Below are 26,563 nucleotides of genomic sequence, written 5' to 3'. Positions count from 1 at the left end.
CTTTATTTCAGTGATGTGAAGATTTTTTTCAGCATTTCTGTAAGGATGGGTTTAGCATGGTTTAGCAGCTTTTTATATTAACCTGAATCTCATGAATGGCAGGCCTTATAAATGTTGTCTATGGTTAAACGTCAAAAATTGCTTCCATGACCAAAAATGCCTTTTAAAAAATATACTACTTGTCTATGTATCTGTCCTCAGCTGTCAAAATAAAATAAATTTTAATTCTCAAATTTAATGATTAGGGCATTTTGATAAGGCGTTATGAGAGCCGGCAGTGTGTTTTGATGAAATTTAAAGCCAAAACCGCGTTGCAAACTTAACCGCGCTGTAAGTATTACTGTATTAATGTGTAAAATTTTAAGAATGACAAATTATTTTTACGTACCCAAACTATCTACATTTTATTGTGATGTGTACTGTCTACGTCTTATTTAATTTATTTCGCAAATTATAATTTTACTTTGCATTGATTACTCATAGTCTTCATTCGTTTCCAATTGGACATGGTAACGATATTTTTTTCTTCGTATCATGTTATAAAAATACATGAAAGGCTACGTGAGCATGACATAAAGGAACTATATTCAAATTATTTGCAGCAAAAATGATGGAATATTGCCCCCCTAACGTTACCCTGGGTGAGATATGGGTGGACCATGGAATATCCCAGTGTTTCATGGAGACAGCCTCCGCTATCTTAATTGGCGGATTTCTGCTAATATTTGGACTGATACAGATTGTTATGTATAAAAGGTAAGTGATCAATAGATTAGATAATAATGAGATTTATTTTTAACAACGTTGATAGAGTACATAATTTCTTGTTTCACACATTCACTACTGAATAAAACATGCTTTCTTGTTATTCAGTTGATAAGATAAAAATAGATTATACCAAATATAATTTCTTTAATTTTCCTCCATGAATCAATTCAAACTTCTTCTATAATAATCTAATGATTATTTTGTCAAGTATTTAGCTACAACCAAACAATCTTAGAAGCACATGTACTCATAACATGTGTTCCTTGAAATAAATGTACAGGAAAACATGTTAATTTTATTCAACGTGAAGTAGGTCAATACTATTATATAAAATACTTATTCTAAAATAAAATGCTAGTGATTTTCTTTCATAACATGTTGCAATACTTTATAACACTGGCAATCTACAAGTGAAATGCTATTTTATTTTTTATATTTTGATTTTTATGCACAAGGTCTCAAACAGAAATTAAGCTCTTATAAAAAATAATTAAGTGTGCATATACAAAGAGTCACATTATAGACTAGTGTGTAATGCAGAAATGCTCTCATTGATTATAATTTATTACTATAAGGAAAACATGGATTAAATGTGAAAATCATATGCAACTAAAGAACAAGAATATTCTTTTGTTCTAGGTATATCTAATTAATGCATGCTGTATGAGCAAAATGATAGATATTATGTGCTGATTGGCTCTAACACTCACAATACGCTATCAGTTAATTTACACAATGCCTAGTTATTCAATAGTAGATAATAAAACAAACCTTTTGCTAGACTAGCAGTTGCCACTGTTTTGCAAGTAAAACTGCAAAATGAACGCTATTTCATGAAAATCCTATCAATAACATATGAATGTTTATTACTCTATACCTCTAAAAGGATTTCATTTTGTTGAAATATGTATACTTAGCTTATACTTGAAAAAAGAAAAAAACCCATTTTGCGGGAGATAGAAGTTAGAAACCACTGATGGAAGCTAGTGCTACATAATTTGTTAAGGTTTTTTAATATGACATTTGATATATTTTTTTACCTTTATCCAATTTTAAACAATAGGATAATTAAGATTTGGAGAACTGAAAAGAGTTTTGTTTCCAGATATGCTACGGAAGTGGTGGATGTGAGAAGTTCGCGGCTTTTCGCCGTTCAATTGTTTTTCACGTTGTTTGTACCCGTGCTGGCTGTGATAAGATTCCTGCTACAGGCTTTTGTATTTAAAGGAGGATCTATTTATGGATATATGGTAATAATTTCCGATTTATTCCTAGTTGAAGGAACAGTTATTTCATGAATAATGTTTTTTAAAATCTGTAATCTTAATAATAATATGTAGATGGATACCCCTTTTTCATCATGACTTTCAAATAAATTCACTATAGCTTTATTTTAGTTTGTAGATTTTTAGAATAGCGATGCGTAATTTTACCACAGCTGACGTTATCAACGACGCTTTGTATTCGTTTCGTAATTAATCGTAAATATTATTGTTTCAGATATTAGCTTTAGTGATAACTTTAGTAGTGTTTCCCCTGTCGGCCTACTTGGCGGTGCTGGAGAGGCGGTTCCTGTTACCCTCGGTTCCTCCTAGAGGACACGGATTTGTACTTCTTGTCTTCTGGGCTTTGATATTTGTGTCAGAAAACCTTTCCTTCCTGAATCTCAATAAAGAAGGATGGTGGTGGCATTTGAAAAAGTGAGTACATTTTTCCTTTCTCAGTATTAAATCTATTATTTGAGTGATTAAACATATACACAAATAAGTATGACCACAGACCAATATTTGTTTTTATGTAGGTACCAATTAAGAGCGTGTACGTCAACCGCGCGCCATTTGGCCTAAAAAGGTACTTTTCAAACCACTGTTTCTCATTAACTACTTATCCTATAACTATGTTAATTTAAAATAACGCAAGTTAATTTCACTGTCTATATAGTTAATTGAACATAAATTTAAATTTGTGTAGTTTAAATACTTAAAACCCCTATAACGTAACAGATGATTTATAAAATTCCCGTTCAGCGTCTATTTCGAAGCTTAAATTCATGTGAAAATAGTGGCAAATCTAATCATATTTATTTTTTTACTCATAGACGAAATCCCCATGCCTATAGTTAGTTGAAAACATTTTTTGATTTAGGTCTCTATCTTTCAGAAAAAAATATTTTAACAATGTGAAAAATTGTGAATTTCAAATGCTTTTTTTACCTACTTATCTTACTTAATTTAATATAACAATTATTTACTATAGTAATATAACTCTTTTTTTAAAACATAAACTTTACATTATAATTTAATCTCTTGTTTTTATTTTTTTATAAATTATTTAAAAACTACTATAAAACGCTGCACGCGAGTCAACTCAAACCAGACCGCCGCAAGGCTTCACAGAGAGAGGACGTGTCGCTCCGTCACATCGCGTAGGGTGAATAACCTCTGCCGTGGATACCGAGAATAGAGTACATTTCAAGCGCGACCAACAAATCTTGATACATTACTATTTTATTTAAAGCTTTTTTGAAGCATATTTTTTTTATCGGTTGAGTTGAAATTTTATTTGAAAGTTCAGTTTTAATGACAATGTATGATTCTATATCCAATATGGGGGTATACCCAAGATGGAGACAAAAATGTTTTTAATGCATTCCTACGATATGGGTATCAAATGAAAGGGCTTGGTATGAATAACTCAACAAAAAAATGTGTCGCGAGTCTTAATCCAATATGGCGGACTCCTTAGGCTAGATAGGAGCAGAGCTATTTATATGTTCATTTTGGATGTACCCTTGACTTTTGATCCCGAATAACTTTTGAAGCATATAGGATAGATAACTTAAAACTTTAATTTTATTTATTTGGTAAACCCAAGCTCTTCACCAATATTTGGCTTTCCGGCAATTGTTGTTATTTGACCACAATTTTTAGGTCTGGATGGACTGGACCATTCATATAAACAATCAATTTTTCAAATCGGTCCAGGCGTCTTTGAGAAATCGAGAACAATCAGATTGAGAACAATCACAAAAAAAATTAATTGAAACCTCCTCCTTTTTTTGAAATCGGTTAAAATACAGAAACTCTTACATTGCCATTAATCATCAGTCAACTATTTCGTACTGTTGAAAATTGTATGTAATATACAGAAAGTCCTCAAAACCAAGATTTTCATAGGTGTCCGATTTTTTTTCAAAAGAGTGTAAGTATTAACGACTTATTTTCATGCATTACACTATTTTATCGCTATTAACTATTTACTAAATAATATATTTTTTGTTCTACTAATTTCACTCGAAAGGATCAAAATGGTTTGTGTGACTATACGTGAAGTATGATAGGCACGCACACAGCCGCGACGCTAGTCTGCGCGATTTTTTGCGTTGAATTACCTAAAGTTGACATCGCGCGGCGAGCGTACACGCTCTTAATAATAGTAAATAAATAAAGAAATACGTTAATCATTCTGATTTTCAAATACGATATCTAATGTCTAATTGTAAACACCATAGCTATGACTTGTACAAACTGCACAGTTCGTGTTGTGTTGAATAATCTGTATTTTGTATATTCTTGTATTTTGCGCCATATGATTGAAATATCTATACTTCTACACTAATGAGGAGGCCATTTTTTTGGTACCCTAAAGCTAAAACTACATAACGATTTGAAAAAAGTTACGCTGTCGGAAAGCTAGACTTTTCCCGAGCGACACAGGCTATCTTTTATAGCGGGCTCTTGAAGAATTCCCCCGGATGAGGGTAAAACCGCGGAGAAGCAGCTAGTCCTAACCATATGGATTCCTCGTAAAGACAGCTATTTCTAACCAAATTGATTCCTGATAACTAGTTTATGATTTTGTCATTGTCCGCAGTCTCCAAGACCGGCTGGAGATGTCCCTATTCGTAGGACGTTACGTGTCATGCATGATTATGTTCGTGCTCGGCATGAAGGCGCCCGGGATCATGCACCAGTTCGAGTACCTTGAAGACGACGATAACCGAAGAAATATACCGCCTAGAGTAAGTATTTACTGTCTATTCCATAGATATTATATACTTTTATTATGTTCAGCAATTTCAATTACAAAAAAAAATATATACTAAAATACTAAAAAGTTTAGGTACCAATAGGTCTTATCGCTAGATGCGATCTCTTACAAACATCCTTCTATCACATAATTCCCGGCTGCCTCAATGTATTATGTATTTGGGATTAGTGCAGCATGTCTTTTTACCCATACCTTAACATCTTACGTCCTCTCAAAGAGTTACTCACTTTGTAGCCATATCGTCTTTCAGTTTCTCTATATCTTTAATAGGAAACCTAAAAAATAAATAACAATAATTTTGTCATATTATTTCCATTCATGACTAGTATAGTCAATGGTATTCAAGAAAGAGGTGTGTGTGTGAGGCATTATAGCTAAATTGAACGACTATGTTTAAATCATATGTAGCTTTGATAAAAGTTAGCCTTTCTGTTACAACTACAATCTGTACCTATGAAATGTGCACTTGATTTTCTAAAGACCGCATCTTGCAACGCTTGCGCGCCGTGAATAATACAACACAATAAGAAAACTTGTGCATTCGACTTGAATCGATGCTAGATATCTGTTAGTATAGAATTTTAAAGAAACCTTATAAATATAGGTCAAGGCTTGCGGGCGGTCCGACGGTTTCCGCTTTCTTAGGAAACGTACTTGAGTTCGTAGTTTGTGTTATATTGGTCCTTAACCGGGAATAATGCTGGCCTAGCCTAAGCTTAAATAATAAAACTTATGAAAAATTAAAGGAACACTTGCATTCTAATTGAGCCTCGTTAGAATAAAACCTTATTTCAAAGAACTTTTTTTAAGATGATATCAAACTTTTTCAATGCCCCTCTTCTTTGTCACCCACGTCATTTTGTTCATTTTTTCGTAGTTTAGATATAGGTTAAGATGTCATGTCCGTATCAAAATCATTTTATTGTTCTAACCGTCGACAAGGGTGTATTTAAATTGAAACAGGTGATTAAATTTTCAAGTGTATAAATCTCTATTACTTTACACGTTCATTTCCGAACTGGCATAGCGTGATATATTTTGTGATTACATTTTCAAATAGGGTGAGTACAAGTAAACAGTCTGAAAAGTAATAAAAACACTGCTGAACTTGAGTGATAAAGGAAATAGTTCTTTTACACTATATAACTTTATATGCCTGTTGTGCATATCTGAATATGTATTCTAATTCATATCGATAGTATCTACTTCTGCTATAATGCAGATTGTCACTCTTACTTCCTAGCTATGCACCAATAAGTTATCGGCAATCGAATATCTTCGTAAATGAATACCATTCCACCGAAGTGTGATTGAATTAATTTCTTTGTTTCTCCGATCCTTGTCTTGAAATGTTGATGTTATTATAAAACATGTAGTTATTTTCAAAAGATGTTTATTTTCAGACTGTTTAAATGGTTAACTCAGCAATGCATGAAATGGGGAAATACTTTCACGTCTACATCCCTGTGAGATTATTCTAGTTTTATTATTTATCTGTTTTTTTGTAGTTATCTAGTGTTTTAAGGTTCATTCAACTTGGCCATACAAATTGTGGGAAGAATATCGACATTACGATGATAAGACGTTAGATAACTTTTACGTGACGTTGGACATTCATCATCCATCATTCCATTCACTATCATAAAACTTAAAATAAAAAATAGTAAATAAGCAAATTTTTTCAAGGATTTTAATTATAATGAAAATTGTCCTTTTCCCTTATAGCAAGATGAAAATAGATCAACATTCCGCAATGTGTTTGGCAAACTTCGCACTTTGCTGCCGTTCCTATGGCCGCGGAAGAGCGCCTGCCTACAAATCTACGTCCTTATATGCGTTTTGGCCCTCATCGCTGGACGAGCTGTTAACCTTTATGTGCCTATTTATAGTAAGAAAATAGGTAAGTTAAGAACCCTTTTTAATTGTTACACACATATTCTTCGTAAGAAATTATTATTAGATAATTTCTAAGGAAGCTATTCAATTGGTTCGTTAATGAGGCGTAGCGCACGGAAAATCTGAGCAAAACTAACGTCAACCAAATCATTAATAAATAACTATGTAGTATGTCACAATTTTTGTCTGAATATTACCTACGTAGAACTGGCTTAATTTACTTAGTGAGACAACCGGGTTTAACGAATCCATAATTTTTTGGCAGAATATTTAGAATCATTTTTAGGCACATACTTTTTTATCATCATAGCTTCTTTCACAGTTAAAACTGTATGTAAAAAATGCGTTCTCTTCCAGTGGATAGTATATCGATTCCGCCGTACTACTTCCGATGGGACTTGGTGGTGATCTACGTGCTATTCAAGTTCCTTCAGGGAGGTGGTACGGGAGGTATGGGCTTCCTCAACAATCTGCGGTCGTTCTTATGGATCAAAGTGCAGCAGTATACTACTAGGGAATTACAGGTATTATACCTCTATCTTTTTATTTATTGTGCAACATATTTCCTAAATTTTTAAATATTTAATACACATTCATAACCCTATATTATTATGATGTTAATTAAACAATCTTTTTCTGTAGCTCTAGAGTATATTATGAGATATCAGCATGCCTTATCTATTCAGGATGGATTTAGTAATAGTACATAGTCATAGGTACTATACAATGTTAAAAAAACTTACTAGAGGTTATATGGACACCGTTAGTCGGTTATCAATGAAGCCTGATCTAGCTTATAACTGGTTACAATTGACCTATGTACGTTTTTCTGTTTCAGTTAGAATTATTTAAGCATCTTCACGACTTGCCCCTGCGGTGGCACTTATCAAGGAAAACAGGAGAGGTTCTAAGAGTAATGGACCGAGGAACGGACTCCATAGACAATCTACTTTCATACATCTTGTTCTCAATCACACCGACCCTTATAGATATTATCGTGGCCGTCATATACTTTGTATCGGAATTTAACGCGTGGTTCGGGCTTATTGTGTTCTCAACCATGGTACTTTACATAAGTGAGTATTTCTAACATTTGCCTTATTTCCTATTGATAGCTTTGCGGTTGTTATTTTCAATGAGCGTTGTGTTCTATCGTTAAAGGTCGCAGGAAATAGTTATCGATTGGAAGGCGTGTTATCAAACAATAAGTTGGTAGTAAGTTGTAAATTTTGCGATAGGTACTTCAATCGCAATTCATGGATAATAAATGTCCTTTTTAGGGTTAAAAGGGTAAAACGGTACCCTATTGTTTTCGCTCCTCTGACCGTCCGTCTGTCTGTCACCAGGCTGTATCTCATGAACCGTGATAGTTAGCTGAAATTTTCACAGATGATGTATTTCTGTTGCCGCTATAACAAATACTGAAAATTAGAATTATACATATTTTGGGGTGCTCCCATACAACAAACGTGATTTTTTTGTCCGTTTTATAAATAATGGTTCGGAACCCTTCGTGCGCGAGTCCGACTGGCACTTGGCCGGTTTTTATTTGTTAAATATGAAGCTATAGGTAGTGGGTAGGTACCTAAAATGGTGGTCGATTTATCGGACTATCATATCGTATATCGGTTGGTCGCGTGCCGGTAATTGTATGTAAAATATGTAGGTAGTAGGTATTTTTATCTAATTTAACTGTTTCCAGTCCCTTTGTTTTGTATTGATTTTTTTAACAACAATCGCGTGTGTAGTATTTATGTTTAGCCTTGAGCACTGCTTTGGAGTAAGTTACTATTTTTTTTATGCTCAGAGTATCTAGTATTCACATTTTTGTATGTGTAGGACGTATTACCTATGACGACTATGCTATGAAGATATTTAACCTAACCCCAAACAGTATTTGAATATTTTGCTTCAAACACTGTTTTTGGGTAAAGAATCTAAATCTATTCTACAATCTATACTAATATTATAAAGCTGAAGAGTTTGTTTGTTTGTTTGAACGCGCTAATCTCAGGAACTACTGGTCTGATATGAAAAATTCTTTCAGTGTTAAATACCCCATTTATTGGGAAAGGCTATAGGCTACTTCTTATCCGGGTTCGTGCAGAGGTTTCCACAGGATGCGGGTGAAACCGCTGGCAGAAGCTAGTAATACATAAAGTTATATGCATAATACCGGTAACTGCAATGCATTCCTTTGTTATGTGTATCTCTATCATATTTTTCTTATCTTCTTGACATAATAACCAAATATCGAATCATAATAGGTTACCTACATGTCGATAACGCTTTATAAACATTGCAGTTGCGACGATAGCCGTGACGGAATGGCGCACGAAGTTCCAGCGACGCATGAACTTAGCCGACAACGAACAGAAGGCGCGATCCGTAGACTCCTTGCTAAATTATGAGACTGTCAAGTATTATGGCGCTGAGGCGTACGAAGTGGTGTCTTATAGAGAGGCTATTGTTAACTATCAGGTAAGAATAAGTTGAAAATAAACTCGTGGTTTCACCCGCGTCCCCATAACAGGGAAATGGATCCAGGATCCCTATTATTTCTCATAATAAATCATCTGAATCGGTTCATATGTTTTGCCTTTTCCCTATGTTGTCGAATTAGATTTAGCTATAGGTAATGGCAAAGTAACTATGCGATATTACCTAAATAAATAAATGTTTGGTCAGTACTGGATGTAACTGAGGTTTTTTTTATACAGATTCGTTTATAGTTATAACATTACTTCGATTAAATTGACTATTGAATATTTTCAGAAAGAAGAGTTCAAGTCTCTGATAACTCTCAATATGCTGAACACGTTACAAAATGTAATCATTTGCAGCGGTAAGTTTCTTTAATTTTTGTGTAAAAAATATTTTTTACGAGCTTTTCCTTTTCGACAAACACCTATTATTTTTCTGTCGAAATATAAGGAAAATAAATGAGGAAAAGTATAATTAGTCCAAACCTGGTTGAGAGTGACAAAAACCTGGTCGAGCAGGATTTTTGATTAACAAACGAACAAAGAAATCACGCCTTTACAAACCGACCCAAGTTATATTCCATAAAGTAATACATAATATTATATTGAATCTTTGTAAATTATTTAAATCATAGTCATGCAACTACGCAATATTTATATTCACTTAGTCGTCATGGTACGCATACAGTGATTTGATTGCGCATGATTCAACTGTAATTGATATAAGCAATGACCATTATTACGTATCGATTAAACAGTTGTGTATTTTATTCATATGATAACTTCAGAAAACCAGAATTCGATAATGTTTTGCGTCGATTTCTACGAACGATGAATATTTATTAGTCTGATTCCTAGTAAAGATACATACCTATAAGTGTCAAGTCTGTGTAGGCCTTAATGCCCTGACGAAGTATTGTTACTGTGGACTGATTTTTAGCAGCCCATCTCTATATCAAGAACAAATATTTCTCAATTCTTCACTAAAACTGCCGTGGTTTTTCTACAGATTATATGTATTTAAGCCCTTTTCTATTTATGTAATCATTAGAGATAAATAAATAAATAAAACATTTATCATTCAGGTCTACTGGCTGGATCACTGCTCTGCGTGTCAATGGTAGTGGAAACAAACCAACTGACAGTGGGAGACTACGTGCTCTTCGCTTCATATATAGTGCAGCTATACGTACCACTCAACTGGTTCGGAACTTATTATAGGTACGTTACATAAACCACATAAATCACATTTATGTTATAAATGCCCAAGTTTGCATGTGTACTGCGGTTTCACCCACGGCCCCTGGGAATTACTGTCCGTACCTGTATAAAATATAGCCTATATTACTCGGGAATAGTGTAGCTTTGCAACATTGAAAGAATTTTTGAAATCGGTCCAGTTGTTGTGCTAACAAAAACTTTTTCCTCTTTGTTATTCCTATTAGTATAGAATTATAAATAACATATAGGCTATTTGTATCCAAATACGGTATATAGGAATAGAATAATAATCAATAGGAATAGGGAAGGAATAGAACAAGCCTATTTGTAAAACAGCACTGACGAGTCATGATAACATTATTCAGTACATTGATAAATTGATTATGCATACAATTCAACAAATGTTCTGAGTAATTAATCAATTACAACTGTAGATAAAGTTTATTCAGTACATTTTGTGATAAGTTTATTTATGTTTTAAATCAAATGCCCTAAAATTGTAATCAATTAGTTTTGATTGGGATAGCCTAAAGTTTGATACAAAATAAATGCTTTGACACTAGTTTCGGTTATCGCCATCATGACTCACAATATGCATAGAAATATGATAATGGATTGATAGAGTGGCCTGCAAACCTGATGCGTCAGATATGCATAATATTGGGCAACATAAGGTCATGTTAGTTGCAGTGCACAATAAAAGAGATTATCATACCTAATCCAATTAATCATGCAACGACTTGACAGCTGATGCCTTACAACGAAGTGCTTTTTACGTAAAAGTGATATTGTATTTCTTTGGAATTATATGGCTTGAGTCGTCAGGATTTATCGACGAAGCTCCTTTCCTTGTAGATTGCGCTTGTGAAAATCACATCACGCTTGCTTGAGAGTCAGCCCCCTCCTAATCCACTTTCCGGAGTCTGATCGGTCACTGTCTATAGTTCCTGTGCTTATTTACCTATTATGTATGCCTTTCAAAATTTCACTTCAGCATACTTATAGCTTTTTCGTTTATACCATAATGCTTTATGAATCATTCACTGTGTGATGATGGGCTAAATGAGAATTGTATTTTATTTTTGTTTCATTCGCATTTGTATCTTACCGCTTACTTACCACTACCTTATCTACCTTGATATCTAGAAATCTAACTTCTCCTACACAGGGCCATACAAAAGAACTTCGTAGACATGGAGAACATGTTCGACCTGATGCGCGTGGACTCCGACGTGCGCGACGCCATCGGCGCCCCCGACCTGCTCGTGCGGCGCGGCGCTATCGAGTTCAAGCACGTGTCCTTCGGCTACGGGCCCGAGCGGCTCGTGCTGAGTAATGTCAGCTTCAAAGTGCCTCCGGGCAGCACTGTGGCTTTGGTAAGTTTGTGCAAATAATATTGGCGGTTCCGTCTTTCTTAAGGGATTGGAGACTTTAGGAAGACAATCCCACTAAACTCAGTAAACAAATGGAAACATGTTTGAATTTTGTCCCGATTACGTTGCAGTCAGTATTTCAGATGTTTTTATGCGGATGTAGTAAAGCATCTTCTAGTTTATATATTTCAATGGATACACGAAGTCTATTTCCGGCTGCCCACTCACGTCAGACTTGTCGTAGGACAGATAATCGGGCCGATTTTTTGTCGGTTATTTTGACTAGAATTTTTCAACCGACTTGTTGTATGTGTGCGTTTTGCTCTATTGTTATCAGTATTCAATTTTTCTCCTACAATTTGGTCACCGGTTATTATCGAACGTGAGGCAGTATAAAACGAAATATATAAATCCTATATTCTATCCTAAATTCCTATATACTATCCAGAATGTTCTTTTAATAAGGCCTTATTTATCTGTCTCACAGGTGGGTCCCAGTGGTGCTGGCAAGTCTACAATAATGCGGCTTCTATTCCGATTCTACGACGTGAACGAGGGCGCGGTACTTGTAGACGGACAGGACGTGAGGACAGTGACGCAGGCATCGCTACGAGCTAACATAGGAGTCGTGCCGCAAGACACGGTGCTGTTTAATAACACTGTTAGGTAAGAAATAATAAATACTATTTTTAACCGATTCAGAAAAAGGAGGTTCTCAGTTTGACTTGTGTGTGTTTGTGCGCGATGTCTCGCGTTTGGCTGAACCGCTTTTGATGCGGTTTTTTGTGTTATGTAGTTGTATAAATAATCCGGGAAGGAATTTTCAATTAGACAAATTATTCATTTTATTTATTACTTTATTGTAAAAAATAAACAAGAAAAAGAAAAGTAACAAACAAAATAAAATTGCAAAAGAAACGTGTAAGGCCCTCTATGTGCATGGCCTTTGTTTTCAAAACTATTGAATACAATAAAAACTAAAGGTAACAATTTTCTTCTTCACTTCTACAGTATTCTCATCGTCATGCTTCTGCCCTTCTCCCTATTTTACTTGGGGTCGGCGCAGCACGTTTTCTCCTTCCTTATCCTTCTAACTTTCATCATCTCATAAGTATATTTTCTAAAGCATTGTATAAATTAATTTCAGGTACAATATTCAATATGGAAAACTAAATGCGCCTGCAGCAGATATCATATCAGCGGCTAAAAACGCTGATATTCACGACAGAATCCTCACATTCCCAGATGCTTATGATACACAGGTAAACAAATCATTATCATAATAATGTAATTCTAACAACTTTGAAAAAAAAATATTTCTAACGGTTGAAAGATGCAAAAGCTTTTAAGGTTACCACGTTTAGTTTCTAACAATCTTATCCTTTTAATCCTTTTGTAATTATTACAACCGCGAAGAGGACGTAGTAGTTTTCTGAAAATAAAAAAATACCGTCATATTTTGTTAATGCTTAAAAGATACAAAACTTAGTTCCCACATTTAATTTCCAAGAATCTTTATAATGGTTTACAATTACAAACTAACAAAGAATTGCTCGCAAATTCTTTCAGCGGTCACTTCTTACTTACAAATTTGGGGTTTGTCAACTCAGTCTTGATACTTCATTTCTTTGTGCTAGACACCTTAACAAAAATAGTGGGTTAGTTACAAGGTAATGGAAATATTTATCATTGCAGGTCGGTGAGAGAGGCTTGCGTCTTAGTGGAGGAGAAAAGCAAAGAATAGCAATCGCGCGAACTATACTCAAGGATCCGGCTATAGTTCTACTTGACGAAGCTACGTCAGCACTTGATACCAACACAGAAAGAAATATACAGGTATAAAATAATTTTAATGTAACCTCCAGTGATCATCTGATCGAGCCTTTTTCAACTATGCTGGGGTCTGCTTCCAGTCTGACTGGATGTAGCTGGGTACCAGTATTTTATAACAAGCGACTGCCTATTTGACCTCCTCAACGCACTTACTCTGGTTACCCGATATCCCTTGACAAGACTGGTTGTAGAATTTTCTGGCTTCTAACTCGGATAAAGATGTTTAAATGAAATTCGTCATGAAAAGATGGTCACCCATCCACGGACCAAACGCACCGATCGATCCGCGCGGCTTTGACTTGGCCACGACCTTTTCGCTTGTTAGTGGAGCAATATAAATTACGTATTGTTTTTTTTCTCTTTCAGGCGGCATTGGCACGTGTTTGTGCGAATAGGACAACATTAATAATAGCTCACAGACTCTCTACGATTATACACGCTGATGAAATTCTCGTCTTGAAGGAAGGAGAAATCATCGAAAGAGGAAAGTGAGTATTCATTCCCTCTTTACACTCGCCAAAACTAATTGGATGTAAAAGCTGCCTAATTTTTGTTGTTTCTCAGCAAGAACTTTTTTGAAAATTATTATTCCCATTTTCTTTGCAGTCACGAAGCGCTTCTCGCACAAGCCGGCTTCTACGCGTCAATGTGGCAACAGCAACTAGAGAACCGCAACAACAACGAAAGCAATGGCGAGGGCAACAACAACAACGAGCCTCGGCCGCCGCCCGGACAGCCCAACGGCGTCAGCGCCTTCGGACACGGCCACGGACATTTATAAGTGTGCATAGTAAATACGTAACGAAGCAGGGTGCTAGTCGGTTCGTGGATCAGTGAATTCGAATATTATCGATTCCTAGTGTCAATTGTTTGGTTTGAGGGAGTTAGACTAAGGGACATGACAGATCGCTCGCGAAGAGCATTTGTAACCAAATAATTTTTGTATCAATATCCTATGTACATTATGCACAAGCATTAGCTCACCGAACAAACGTAATGATGTACAGAAGTTGACATTGTGATGATGTAACTATATTGTACCTAGTAGTATTAAAAATGTGATGGGAAATTTTATGTGCTATTTCAGTGTTATTAAAACTGTTTTTATTTATAACTTGACATTTTTATTTATTTGGTAAAAAAAATATATTAAATTACTCGTATAGAAAATACCTGAAAATCTCCAGTCTTCTGGGTTTATCAGCTGGCTTTATTGGAACTCCTCGTTCTAGTTGTGACGAAGGAGCTAAGTCGGTGAATTTAGCACGATGTGAGGATTGATAAATAAAGTTCTCGTCTTTTTTACGCAAACTCAAAATTCGGTAATTCTATATTAGAAATATAAAGTGGCGAGTCACCCGGCAGCCGCAGACCATTGTAAGATGCTACCAAAAAAAAAAAAGGAAAGGTTCTCTAAATGGTATCAGTAAATAAACGAGAAATTTCAGCACATTGTCTAACTAAGTACTTACTAGTTGCATCCTGGGCCGTCGTTGGTTCGATTTTTCTTTTCTCGTCAGCACTCACTCTGGACAATCGCTCCTGATATTCCCTATTCCTCCTTTGGTACTCTTGAACTGACAATGCAGGTCGTTTTCTTGCGTATTCCACACTCCTTATAGAGTTTGCTTCCTTTTGTTCGATGTGATCGATAGTCCTAACGTAGTCGGAAGATATCTTGCGGTAGACGCTTTGTCCGTGTTGTAATAGCAGAACTTGGTCGATGGATCTTTGTGGTAAGTTTTCTAAGGAAAATGACCGGCGTCTGTACATTTCGCGCGAAGTGGTCGTTGATTGGAGGTGTTTGGTCGGTGAAAATGTAAGGAACATATTCGGATCCTTGACATCGGTTAGTCGTCTTGTGCTACAAAAAATTGTAAAGATTTAAGACCATAATTTCTTACATTAATACAAGTATAAAATATGATAAAGAAATTCAAAATCGAATTGACTTTTCTTGGTAAATGTAGTCCCATTGGCCCAAGTCAGGATTAAATATGAAAATACAGAGAAATCGAGGAAATCCTCTAAAATTATATGCAGCAAAATATCAAGTCTTCAGTTCAAACAGTCTGTAATTCCAAAACCGTGGTGTAAAGTGAACTTACCTCATGGATTTCAAGGTGGGGCCTTCTAGATCGTCCGTGCCCGCTTCATCATAAAGGCGGGCGAGCACGGAAGGCCGCTCGGCTTGAGAGTCATCATCTTCCTCCAAAATAGAAACCCTCATTTCCCTGGCGATCACAATACTTATTATAATTGGTGAATCATAGGTACTAACATAGTCAATTATCAATGAAATATTAAGGTAGTTTGCGAAGAATTTTAAAGTGAAACATTAAATTAAGCGTTTATCAAAAGTTTTCTAATTTTTACCGACACGCCAGCTTGCAGCGCTGTGCGATAAGTAAGTGGATGATACCTATTAGCGAAACATTATGTCCACGTTTTGCTTATTTAATTAAGCAAAGTTTCGAGTTTAAACTAATATTGTAGGCGAAATCACGTGGTTAATCGGAGAAGAGCGTCAAGTCAAGACTTCACCGAACCGGAGAAGAGCGGAGAAATTTTTAAACAACCAATCAAAATTAACTCCGCTTAGCTATAGGAGAAGAAAGACACGTTATTACGAATTTAATGTTATGAAATGTTTATGAAGCGCTCACGAAAGTCCTACGCCAGGGTCTACGAAATGACTACGCTGTGTCTACGACGGGCCTACGCCAGGGTCTACGAAGTGACTACACTGAGTCTTCGACAGGCCTACGCCAGGGTCTACGAAATGACTACGCCGTGTCTACGACGGGCCTACGCCAGGGTCTACGAAGTGACTACACTGAGTCTTCGACAGGCCTACGCCAGGAACTACGAAATGACTACGCTGTGTCTACGACAGGTCTACGCCAGGGACTACGAAATGACTACACTGTATCCACGACAGGCTTACGCCAGGGACTACGCTGTGTCTACGACAGGCCTACGCCAAAGACTACGAAATGATTACGCTTTTTCTACGAAATCACTACGCTATGTCAACGAAATGCCTATAATAGGGTGTACGAAACGACTACGCTCTACCTTTGTTTACGAAATGATTGCGCTTGGTCTGCGAAACTCTATGTACATTAAATATTTTTATATTATATTTTAATTTGATACAATTTTTTGGTAACATTATAAGTTACATTTATTTTATCCGTTTATCTACATGTGCGTCTCCTTTGTTTTACTTGGTGGGAATTTAAATGCTACACCGTTCCAACGTACGTTTTTTTCGGTTCTTCGTCATCCACGTCCTCATCGGAGGTTGCTTTGGCAAAAATGTGTAATTTTTCTAAATCGGCCGGGCGAACGAAACCAGTCTGGCGGCGTTTAACCTCTTTTTTTTGGGCCGTTTTATCCTTGCCGGGTTGGATTGCTACTTGTCTGAAATAGAAAAGACACAAAGTAAATTAATATAGAAATCAATTCTTAAAACTACATACCTACCTATATGTTAAACAAAAAATTATAATTTGAGTTTAATCAGTGAGTTGCACCATGTAGCTATAGCTATAACTGAAACATTTGCAGTTGTCAAATCGCCGATTTGACCAGTAGGTGGTAACACGGCTGGTTATGGTTCGGTTTTAGTTATAGACAGTTAAATTTTGCAGTTCACCCTCAGGAATTAATTTATCATTTGAATATGGCCCGAATGATCCATAACGTCATTTTAGTAAGCCAATAGAGTGCATGTCATAAGCATGCTGCCCGCGAGCCGCCTGGAAGGTGCCAGCAAGTCGCTGTATAATGAGTTACTGGGGGTGCCGCTCGTCGCGGTATGTGCGCGTACGCTGAGTTTGCACCTAGCTGGCAGCGCTGTGATAGATTGTATGGTATCTCGCAGTTTAGCCTAGAAGGCTGTTGACTGCGTAACCGGTCAAATCCATATGGATGCTCAGAATTTAAGGCTTCCAGCCAGGGGTTCGAAAGCGAATCGTACTCCAGCTGTACCGTTACTGTGGGCCACAACCAGGTCGAGTGTAAGTAGGTACATGGACCCTCTAAATTAATTAAAAAAAAGAGGCTACTTGTTTTGTCTTTAGGACAATCACCTAGTGAAAGGGCGGTAATCGTCATCATCTTCGTCATCTTCATCATCATCGTCATCATCAGCAGCTTCCTTTTGGAATTGGCGTATTCTAGCCAAATCTTCCGGACGAACAAACCCAGTTTGACGTCTTTTTATTTCTCTGTGCGTGTCCGGCGCAGTGGGTAAGCTGATCGATACTTTTCTAAAGAAAAAATAAAAGTAAATTGGAAACAAAATAGCAAAAAAACTTATATTAAGTACATGTACATAATAGCTATTTTAGGTTTGTTGAATATAAGATTCATAAAGTAAGCAGTTACTTCAATAAAACAAGAGACAAAGAGAACCGAGAGAGCGTCATTAAACGCAAAAGTAAGCATGATGCTATTTTCAAATAAACAAACAAAGGTACCTACTGATCGATGTCCACCTATTGCAGAGTAAAATAAAACAAGTAAACTCACTTATCACGATGAGCCTTGTATTCTTCTTCAGCAATTCTAAAACAGAAAGAAAACGTAGGTAAGAGATACGAAAACATAGTCTTGACTTGTATATTCAGACTTGTATATCTACACAATTCAGATTATACAGTACTTACACACTATACACTACTATTCAGTCAATAGTATGTTATTCAGCCCTTTGCAAATTTGCAATAGAAGCTTATTTTAAGGCCAATTGATTCGTGTATTTAGCTCGTCGAAGGTTTTGTTCACGATATGATTTGTCGTTTGCCTAACGCCTCAAGTGAAAGTTCAATTCGAGTTTACTTCGAGGAAATATTTCAGAAGCAAATAGCCTACGACTTATGCAATGTAATGTAATGTATGTCGGGAACCTACAATATTATATACCTACTTACCTGTATTTTCGCAGCACTTCATCAGTAATCATATCAGACCTGAAAATGTTCGATGCTCATTAGAGTTTGGCATTGCAAACGACATTACCTCAAGATGTAAACAAGCATACCCTTTTTGATTCTCAAATAAGTTAAATTTGCCACTTTTTGCTACCGCCTTCACGGTGCCGCCAGCAAAACTGACGCGATCAGCATTAGATCTAGAAAATTAAAGTAATTAAATTTACAGTTTGGAAAGGAGACTTGACTGATACGCCTTCATACACACCTGGGCCTGTTGTAGTTAATATCAAATGCCTCAATATGGAATTAGTGGCAGTTAACAGCTAATACTAAGGCTGGAAACAGTGCTCGGCCTACGGTCAGTGCTGACCGTACGTCCGGACCGAACCACATACAAAATCAGGCGCGTACCGTTAGCGTAGCTGTGAGCACGTTCGTAGACTTGCACAGATCGACAGACGTCGAGCAGTGTTTCCAGCGTAAGAGACGGTAAATTTTTTTGTTGGCTTTATCATATCTACAGCAACCACCAGTGAAACTTCATAGTAGGTAGTCTATCGTTCATACCGATACCCACTGTAAGATAGATGCACACTCAAACTTCAAAGTCTTCAGAAAAAACGAAGTTCTGGCAATTGCCAACTCTTAACGCCGAGTCCGTGAAATATTTCTGGAAGTTGGTGCCACCGACTTTTAAAGTGTACCAACAACTATTTTGCTTTTCAGTGGTAGTGTATTATGGCGTTATTACACTCATCTAATATCTTGGTTAAATGAACTATAACTAACTAACTAACTAACCCACCTACATAATATGTGAACACTTTACAATTTTATCTGATGTTCTGGAAACGAGGGTATTTGATCAAACATGAATAGGCACCAATTAAATTAAAATGTCAATAATAATTTTTATAAATAATTTTTCAAATCGGTCCAGTAGTTCTTGAGATTAGCGCGTTCAAACAAACAAACAAACTCTTCAGCTTTATAATATTAGTACATATTTTAAATAAATGCATCCCCTGCGTCAAGATATTTGATAAGTGTAATAACAAACTTGGTAAATAAAAAATATATATTTACTGTAGGTATTTCTTGATTTCTCTCTCTTCCTCAGAATCTAAACTTTGTTCTGTAAATAAAAACATAAGTGGGCTTATTCGATTGTTTTCAAAATAAATTAGGTACAAATATGAAATAATGAATATATTACGAGAGGAAGATTCTGAAGAACCGCCTTCAAATAACGCTTGAAAAATTTCCGATGGGACTGATAGTCTTTTTTCTTCGGCTGGCTTTTTTTTTCCTCTTCTCAATTCTTTGTCTAAGTCCATTTCAAGGCAATAGTCTCCCTGGAGCAGTCTGAAGAATAAATTATGATGAGATCAAATATAATTCTTCGAATGAATTTTTTTATTTACATTAAGGCAAGAGGTTGAGAAATACCAACTTCTTGAGATCGAACGTCGAGTCAACTTCTCCAGGATATGGCACGTCTGTCAAAGGAATATAAAATGGTTTTTCAGGCTTGACAACACTGCTCGCTGGTGCTGTCGTCTGCTTATAGGAATATTCTTCGGGCTCATACTCATATTCTTCAACAGCAAAATCGTTGTTTTCAGCAGCTGGCGTAGCTCTTCCGCTGGCCTGACTTTTTTCTATTTGCTTTTGTATATCTTCTTTTTTTTTCATGAACCTAAAATTTATTGCAATATCATGATTTTTGTTTCGTGTTTGATTTTAAAACATTACATTAAAGCCATTCACTGACCGTTGAGTCGCATGCACGTTTCTGGTAGCATCTTCAGGAGTAGCATCTTCCCCTCCTACTTCTGCTTGCAGACGTTCTAAGTTCCTAAAGTCTGCCTCCAAAAATACTTTCTCCAGCAATGCCTGAATTTTATGTAGGTAGTTTAATTATTTTCATTTAATATTGAATTTAAATTGCAACATTGAAAAGTTAGGCACCTCGTAAAAAAGTTCTCCTAGTTCTACCAGATTGTCAACATGACCTTCTATATATTTGTTGGCTCCTCTATTGATCATAATATCATGGCAGTCCATATTTAAAATGCCAGCCTTGTAGATGATAATACTCTGTTTCGGAGACTCGTAATACTCGGGGACATTTTCTATCTTTTTCAGCGTTTCTTCACCATCGATAAGTTGTCCAAACGCCACATATTTATGAGCCATCCACGGTTGTGGTTGTAATAGAACGAAAAATTGGGTTGAGCAGTCAACATGTCTATAATTAAATATGCATTAAATTTCATACTCACATCTAGACCATTTGGTGCGTTTACGGGCAAGATAAATTAGCAACAGCCTTATTTTCTAAACGGGACTGCCGTACTGACTACAGTAGACTATTTTGGGTGCAATTCTGAAGAACTAGATCCTGTGGCGGTCTGACGGAAGGAGCTTTAGCCGACCCTATAATACTACCTAATCCGATTGAAGAAATGCCTTTTAACTACAAGATGACGGATGATAGGCGTACCTACCTGCCATCATTAGCCATGCCGAGAACTCCTCGCTTATCATGAGTGACAATAAAGTTTTCACAATCTAAACCAGAATCTTTAAGACCAAATCCTCCGCATTGGATCCAGCTGTCTTTAACAATGCGATGAATAGGAGTTCCTGAGTAGCCACCTTTTGTCTCCTTACAGAGACGAAGAAAATTTTCACAAGTTCGAGGTACTATATCAGCATACAGCTGGAAATAAAACATCTCAAAGGTTAGGGTGCGAGTGCATCAAAAATCGACAAAGAGCCTAAAACTATAACCATAATACTTATTCGAATATTTTTTACTAACCGTCATCTTTCGTGTATCAATGATTGCTATGGTATCTACAATGTCTGATTGGAATTGTTGAATTTGAAGCAATAGAAAAGTGTCCATATACTTAACAATAGGCGTCTCTATGTTTTTTAGAACGATACCCTATTCCATAGCCCCGTATAAACTACGTATTGAGTAGGTTTGTTCAGCTTAGCTTACCATAAAAATCAAGGTTCCAATTTCTTCTTCGTCAATAGAAATTTGCAAGTAAGCACATGGTCTCTGTAAACCAATATGATGTCTCAAATTTATTTTATTTTGCGACTGTCAATTTCGCCTTCCTTTTTTGGGGCCTAAATGGATGTCCCATTGCCCAACCAGTATTATTTATACATAGGTACACAAGATATTATGCAGGCGTTCTATGTAAGTTTTTCGTACCTAAGTATTTTGACTTGGTTGTGACAACAAGACAAGATTCGGCAACAATCCCCCGCAGCGCCGGATTTATATTTTTAACGAGTGTAGGCTACTTTATTTCCGCCGTCCCATGTACAAACCTTAGGCTGAAAACATACTCGGCCGACGGTCACATACTAAATCACGCGCGTACCGTCAGTGTAGCTGTGTGCGCGTTCATAAGCTGGGTACTCACTTAGCAGTGTAGTACGTAACGTATCAAATACGATATCAAGTGAGTACGTAGGCACGAGCTCGCTGCGAGCCGCTCGCGCGCAGGCCCGCCGCTAGCTGTTTGTTCGCCCGCGTGCAAAACTGATTATGCCGCCCTACGACTACATACGTTTTGTCAAAAAATATATAAGGGGGGGGGGCAGATCCAGGGGGTCCGGACCCCCCCGCCCATTCATATCCATCTTATTTGTCCAACAGAAAAAAATATGTACATGCACCGCTCTGATTGCAGAAAACCCACCTACTTTTGGATAAATAACTATTGCAATACATAACATACAGTACACCTGTTACCTGTTACAGCCTTTTTATCGTCCCACTGCAGGGCACAGGCCTCCTCTCACACGGGGGAGGACACACACATACATTACACATAACTTTTTATTTACTTGAAATGTTCAGAGTAACCTAAGCAGTCCTGGGTTAGCCCATAAGCAAACTAAGCAATTAATTAGGGCATTATTAGCAAGCAAATCATTACCCAACTGGCCCCTATGTATTGAAAGATTGTGATCTAGACACACGGCAGTGTGTCCGCCAAGTTCGAGCAAAAAAGGCTACACACCGGCCGTGGGTTATATTACACGAACCATTTCGGGCCAAATTCGACCCCCCTGTAACTCAAAATCTATTTTATTTACGCATATCAAATTTCTAGTATCTGTTGAGACCCCCTCACTTATCTAAAATACAAAATTTCATTAATATACCTATTGTAGGTCTTGAGATATTGACGTCAGAAAATCGCTATTTTTACTATACACTGATTCACTGATTCACTTATTCACTTATTCACTGACTCACTCATCAAAAACCTAGACCACTTCCAATGGTCGTATTGACTTGAAATTTGGCATGGAGGTAGGTCTTTATGTCAAGGTAAAGGGAAAAATCTGAAAATAGCCAAGTGTGAGTCGGTTTCAAAATAATGAAGGTGTTTTATACCCGGTGTAAATTTATACCCCTAAGGAACTAAAACGAACTAAATTTATCTATATTTATATAATATATCTTCGAATGGTACAAAGGTTTGTATTTAGTCAAAGTAAAGTAAAAATCTGAAAACGGCCAAGTGTGAATCACTTTCGAAAATAACGAATGTGTAACTTTGATCCACGAACATAATATATGATAACATGTCATGTCAGTCAGTTGGTAAATCTAGTCATAGTTAATCTAGTTCATTTCTTTGTAAGAAACATAGTGCATATTAAAAAATCTAAAAGATAGTATAAATGAGACATTTCTTTAACTAACTTCATCATAAGAAAAAAAAAAAATAAACAACCTTACAAAAATAAATGAAATCCCACCCAAAACAAAAATGTGAAAGACTGCCAAGTTCGATAATATGGGAATGCTTCGCCTATAAAAGAAGTGAGATCTGAATAAGTACCAAGTTCCATACACATACCTCAGTTAAAAATAGTTACTTTTTAATGATGATTACTTGGCGAAAATTTTTTAGTCTAAGGACACAAAACAAATAAAAACCACTGTAAATTAACAAAGCAAAGTCAAAAAGTAAGATATGCACAGAAGTGAAGTACAAAAGTCGCGAGCGAAGCGAGCGCGTTTTTTCTTCTTAGTTTTCATGAAGTAGGTAAACATATCATAAAAAGCCATAATGGACGTGCGCGAAAAATGTTTTTTCGGAATTGAATGCCTCAACAATTAAACAAAGATAAAATTATAGTCTCATTAATAGGAGACGACCAAAGCTAGGGCGGCTTTTTCTGAAATTTTATTGGTTTAATTTTGCCGCCCCTTAAATAGCATTAGCTCCACGCTACGCCACTGGTTGATCTTAAATCGTTTTTAAGAATCTTTAATTTTCAATCGACTTCAAAAAAACCGGCCAAGTGCGAGTCGGACTCGTGCACGAAGGGTTCCGTAAATTACAGTTAAATCAACCTATCTCAAAAACTATAAGAGATACTTTGATCAAACCAAAAATCGTTGAAAGAGTTAATTAGCATGCATCACCTCTATTTTTTTTAGAATTTTATACCCCGTAGTTATAAAAATAGAGGGGGGGGGACATACTTTTTACGACTTTGAGAGCTGATATCTCAAAAACCGTTCACTTTAAGAAAAATGTTTTTTAGAAAACTTTATATCATTTTAAAAGACCTTTCCATTGATACCCCACACGGGTATGTACATCGAAAAAAAAAATTTCATCCCTCAGTTACATGTATGGGGGGCCCCACCCCCAATTCTTTTTTTTACTATTTAGTGTCATATTTTTGTAGCGGTTCATACAACACATATTCCCATCAAATTTCATCACTGTAGTACTTATAGTTTCCGAGTAAATCGGCTGTGACAGACGGACAGACGGACAGACGGACATGACGAAACTATAAGGGTTCCGTTTTTGCCATTTTGGCTACGGAACCCTAAAAAGGAGGAGGTTCTCAATTCGGCTGTATTTTTTTTTAATGTTTGTTACTCGATTTCTCAAAGACGCCTGGACCGATTTCAAAAATTCTTTTTTTATTTGAAAGGGTATGCTTGTCATTTGGTCCCATCGTCATCAAGTCAGGATCTGATGATGGAAACCCTGAGAAATCGAGGGCAACCTTCGAAAGTTGTAGGCATACTTAGGGTAAAAACTTGACATTCAGGTGCATGCCTGAAAGCACTATTCAACAGTGAAGGTTTGGAGCTGACCTGATGATGGAGACCAGAGAAGGTCGAGGGAATTCGACAACTGAATATGTAAAATACCTCGTTTTTGGGCTTATATTCTTTGTATTGATGAGAACTTTCCACATATATGGATAGTGACAACTATTCGCATCACTGAAAAGTTGTAAATAAAAAACTTTTTTACAAAAAAATTTAACCGACTCTCAAAAACACTAAAAAGTAAAAAAAAAAAACGAAGTTTAGGTGCATCGGCCTAGAAGTCGGTGTCAAAATTAACTTAGTAACATCCATTAGACACCGACTTCTAGGCCGATGCACCTAAAATTCGTTTTTTTTTAACTTTTTAGTGTTTTTGGAAGTCGGTTAAATTTTTTTGTAAAAAAGTTTTTTTGAAAATGTTCTTTCAACAGATGTACCTAACTGAAACCGGCAGTGTAAGTAATATTCTTAGCGCTATTGCTGTGTTCGGAAATATTGAAATCACATCATTGGTAAAATGATATAGTATTTTTTAAATATTACGTGATAACTCGACGAGCCGTACTCACTTGCAGGTTGATACCGTATCTGATACGTTACGTGCTACACTTCTAAGTGAGTACCCAGCTATAGACTTGCACAGATATAGCTACGTCAACCGATGGTCAGCGCTGACCGGCGTCGGTCGAGCACTGTTTCCAGCCTTACAAATAATAATTTTCCATATTTGTAGTAAATTCGGCCAAGGGGACCTTGTTTTTTTTACTTTTCTCTTCTGAAATCTGCCGCCCCTGTGACACTGCCACCCCTAGGCCGCAGCCTATACGGCCTATTCGTAAATCCAGGAGTGGTCCCCCGGTTGCTAGGTACGGAACTAGGCGAAGTACCTACGTGATTCTCGTATTGGTTTTCATGTAGCTATCTTACTCCTGTGTTCTTATTATGTAGCCAATTTATGAAAAAAATGGAAAACTACCTAATACATTGCACGAGAAAAGAAGGCTTAGACATACTTACTCCAGACGACTTTATATAGCTAGAAAACTGTGTAACAGCTTCTCGATAATAATCCGGTTGCAAGTTATACACATATTTTGATTCAACTAAATCCTTCAACTCTTTCGCTCCTCCGAGAAATTGGTCATTCATTAGGACAGCAACTTGAGATAGTAAGCAATAAACTGGGTGGCCATATTTGATTTTTAACTCGTTCCATGCTCTTGGCCATTCCACGCCAGTTACACCTACAAAGCATGATAGTATGCTATACATATATTTTTAGACGAGTAGGTATTTAGGTAGGTGTAGGTACTTATAATGGCGCGAGGCTGTAAGCGAGAGCTTAAAGAACTGACATTCGATCCCATGCACACATGAGGGAGCATGTTTAGATTGCTAATCACAACATCAATGAAGTAGAAAGGAACCTACCCTGTATAATCGGAGCATCAAAGTATTTCCATCTATATTTGTGTAGTCCTTTTACTACATCTGTACAGTAAATGAATTCCTTTGTGGTTCGGTTTCCAATAATTGTGAATTTCGTTCGATTAAAACTGGGCTTCTTTTCTTCCTTTGGAGCTGGATACTGAGTCACGGGGTTCTTAGCAGTATTATGGCCATATTTATAAGTGCTCGCGTAAGCGTCTTTTATATATTTTTCCCATGGGTGATGTGTTTCAATTTTTTCTTTAAGTGGAATATCAGGATTAAAAAACGACATCGTGGGAAAAGGGCTGACTGATTTATTTATTTATTTACAATATTTGATTTATGAAGATATCTTTTTAAAAATGATGATGTTCCGTTTATGCTTTCTGGCCAGGATAAACGGATTTTCAAAATATTCTAAAGATTTTTTTTATGTTTCTTTTT

General features: G+C 36.4%; 2 protein-coding genes across 3 annotated transcripts; one reads left to right on the top strand and one right to left on the bottom strand.

Moving 5' to 3' along the window:
• Window positions 1-161: 161 nt before the first annotated feature.
• Window positions 162-14,738, top strand: LOC110372809 (ATP-binding cassette sub-family B member 6). Its single transcript, XM_049838186.2, has 17 exons — window positions 162-330; window positions 603-756; window positions 1,874-2,018; window positions 2,269-2,468; window positions 4,642-4,789; window positions 6,544-6,718; window positions 7,072-7,238; window positions 7,553-7,790; window positions 9,020-9,195; window positions 9,490-9,559; window positions 10,283-10,418; window positions 11,587-11,794; window positions 12,279-12,457; window positions 12,939-13,053; window positions 13,487-13,627; window positions 13,991-14,112; window positions 14,231-14,738. The coding sequence occupies exons 2-17, from the start codon at window positions 608-610 to the stop codon at window positions 14,403-14,405; spliced, it is 2,544 nt and encodes an 847-aa protein (XP_049694143.1). The 5' UTR covers window positions 162-330; window positions 603-607; the 3' UTR covers window positions 14,406-14,738.
• Window positions 14,739-14,783: 45 nt separating this feature from the next.
• Window positions 14,784-26,458, bottom strand: LOC110372808 (peptidyl-prolyl cis-trans isomerase G). 2 transcript variants are annotated; one of them, XM_049838185.2, is made up of 17 exons: window positions 26,120-26,458; window positions 25,706-25,932; window positions 21,581-21,643; window positions 21,078-21,292; window positions 20,539-20,818; window positions 20,342-20,463; window positions 20,021-20,266; window positions 19,784-19,932; window positions 19,654-19,702; window positions 18,675-18,764; window positions 18,565-18,603; window positions 18,164-18,199; window positions 17,722-17,901; window positions 16,892-17,050; window positions 15,733-15,858; window positions 15,097-15,488; window positions 14,784-15,009 (listed from the first exon to the last, which is right to left on the bottom strand). In XM_049838185.2, the coding sequence occupies exons 1-17, from the start codon at window positions 26,409-26,411 to the stop codon at window positions 14,927-14,929; spliced, it is 2,748 nt and encodes a 915-aa protein (XP_049694142.2). In that variant the 5' UTR covers window positions 26,412-26,458; the 3' UTR covers window positions 14,784-14,926. The 2 variants fall into 2 exon arrangements, with proteins under 2 accessions (XP_049694142.2, XP_063891971.1); XM_064035901.1 differs by lacking the exon at window positions 21,581-21,643.
• Window positions 26,459-26,563: the final 105 nt, after the last annotated feature.

Source organism: Helicoverpa armigera, chromosome 8, assembly GCF_030705265.1.
Source record: "Helicoverpa armigera isolate CAAS_96S chromosome 8, ASM3070526v1, whole genome shotgun sequence".
In the NCBI taxonomy this organism is placed as follows: domain Eukaryota; kingdom Metazoa; phylum Arthropoda; class Insecta; order Lepidoptera; family Noctuidae; genus Helicoverpa; species Helicoverpa armigera.
Note: the sequence above shows the minus strand (reverse complement) of the source record. Positions and strands in the feature narration are given on the sequence as shown.

What these genes read in the sequence shown, in the direction of transcription:
- LOC110372808 (XM_049838185.2), bottom strand. Translation starts at nt 26,411, where the DNA reads ATGTCGTTTTTTAATCCTGATATTCCACTTAAAGAAAAAATTGAAACA. An exon ending in GATTACCGCCCTTTCACTAG is followed by an intron (nt 17,051 to 17,721) that starts GTGATTGTCCTA and finishes TTTCTATTTCAG; the next exon opens with ACAAGTAGCAATCCAACCCG. An exon ending in CCCACCTTGAAATCCATGAG is followed by an intron (nt 15,489 to 15,732) that starts GTAAGTTCACTT and finishes AATTTTTTGTAG; the next exon opens with CACAAGACGACTAACCGATG.
- LOC110372809 (XM_049838186.2), top strand. Translation starts at nt 608, where the DNA reads ATGATGGAATATTGCCCCCCTAACGTTACCCTGGGTGAGATATGGGTG. An exon ending in TATTTATAGTAAGAAAATAG is followed by an intron (nt 6,719 to 7,071) that starts GTAAGTTAAGAA and finishes GTTCTCTTCCAG; the next exon opens with TGGATAGTATATCGATTCCG. An exon ending in AGGCTATTGTTAACTATCAG is followed by an intron (nt 9,196 to 9,489) that starts GTAAGAATAAGT and finishes GAATATTTTCAG; the next exon opens with AAAGAAGAGTTCAAGTCTCT.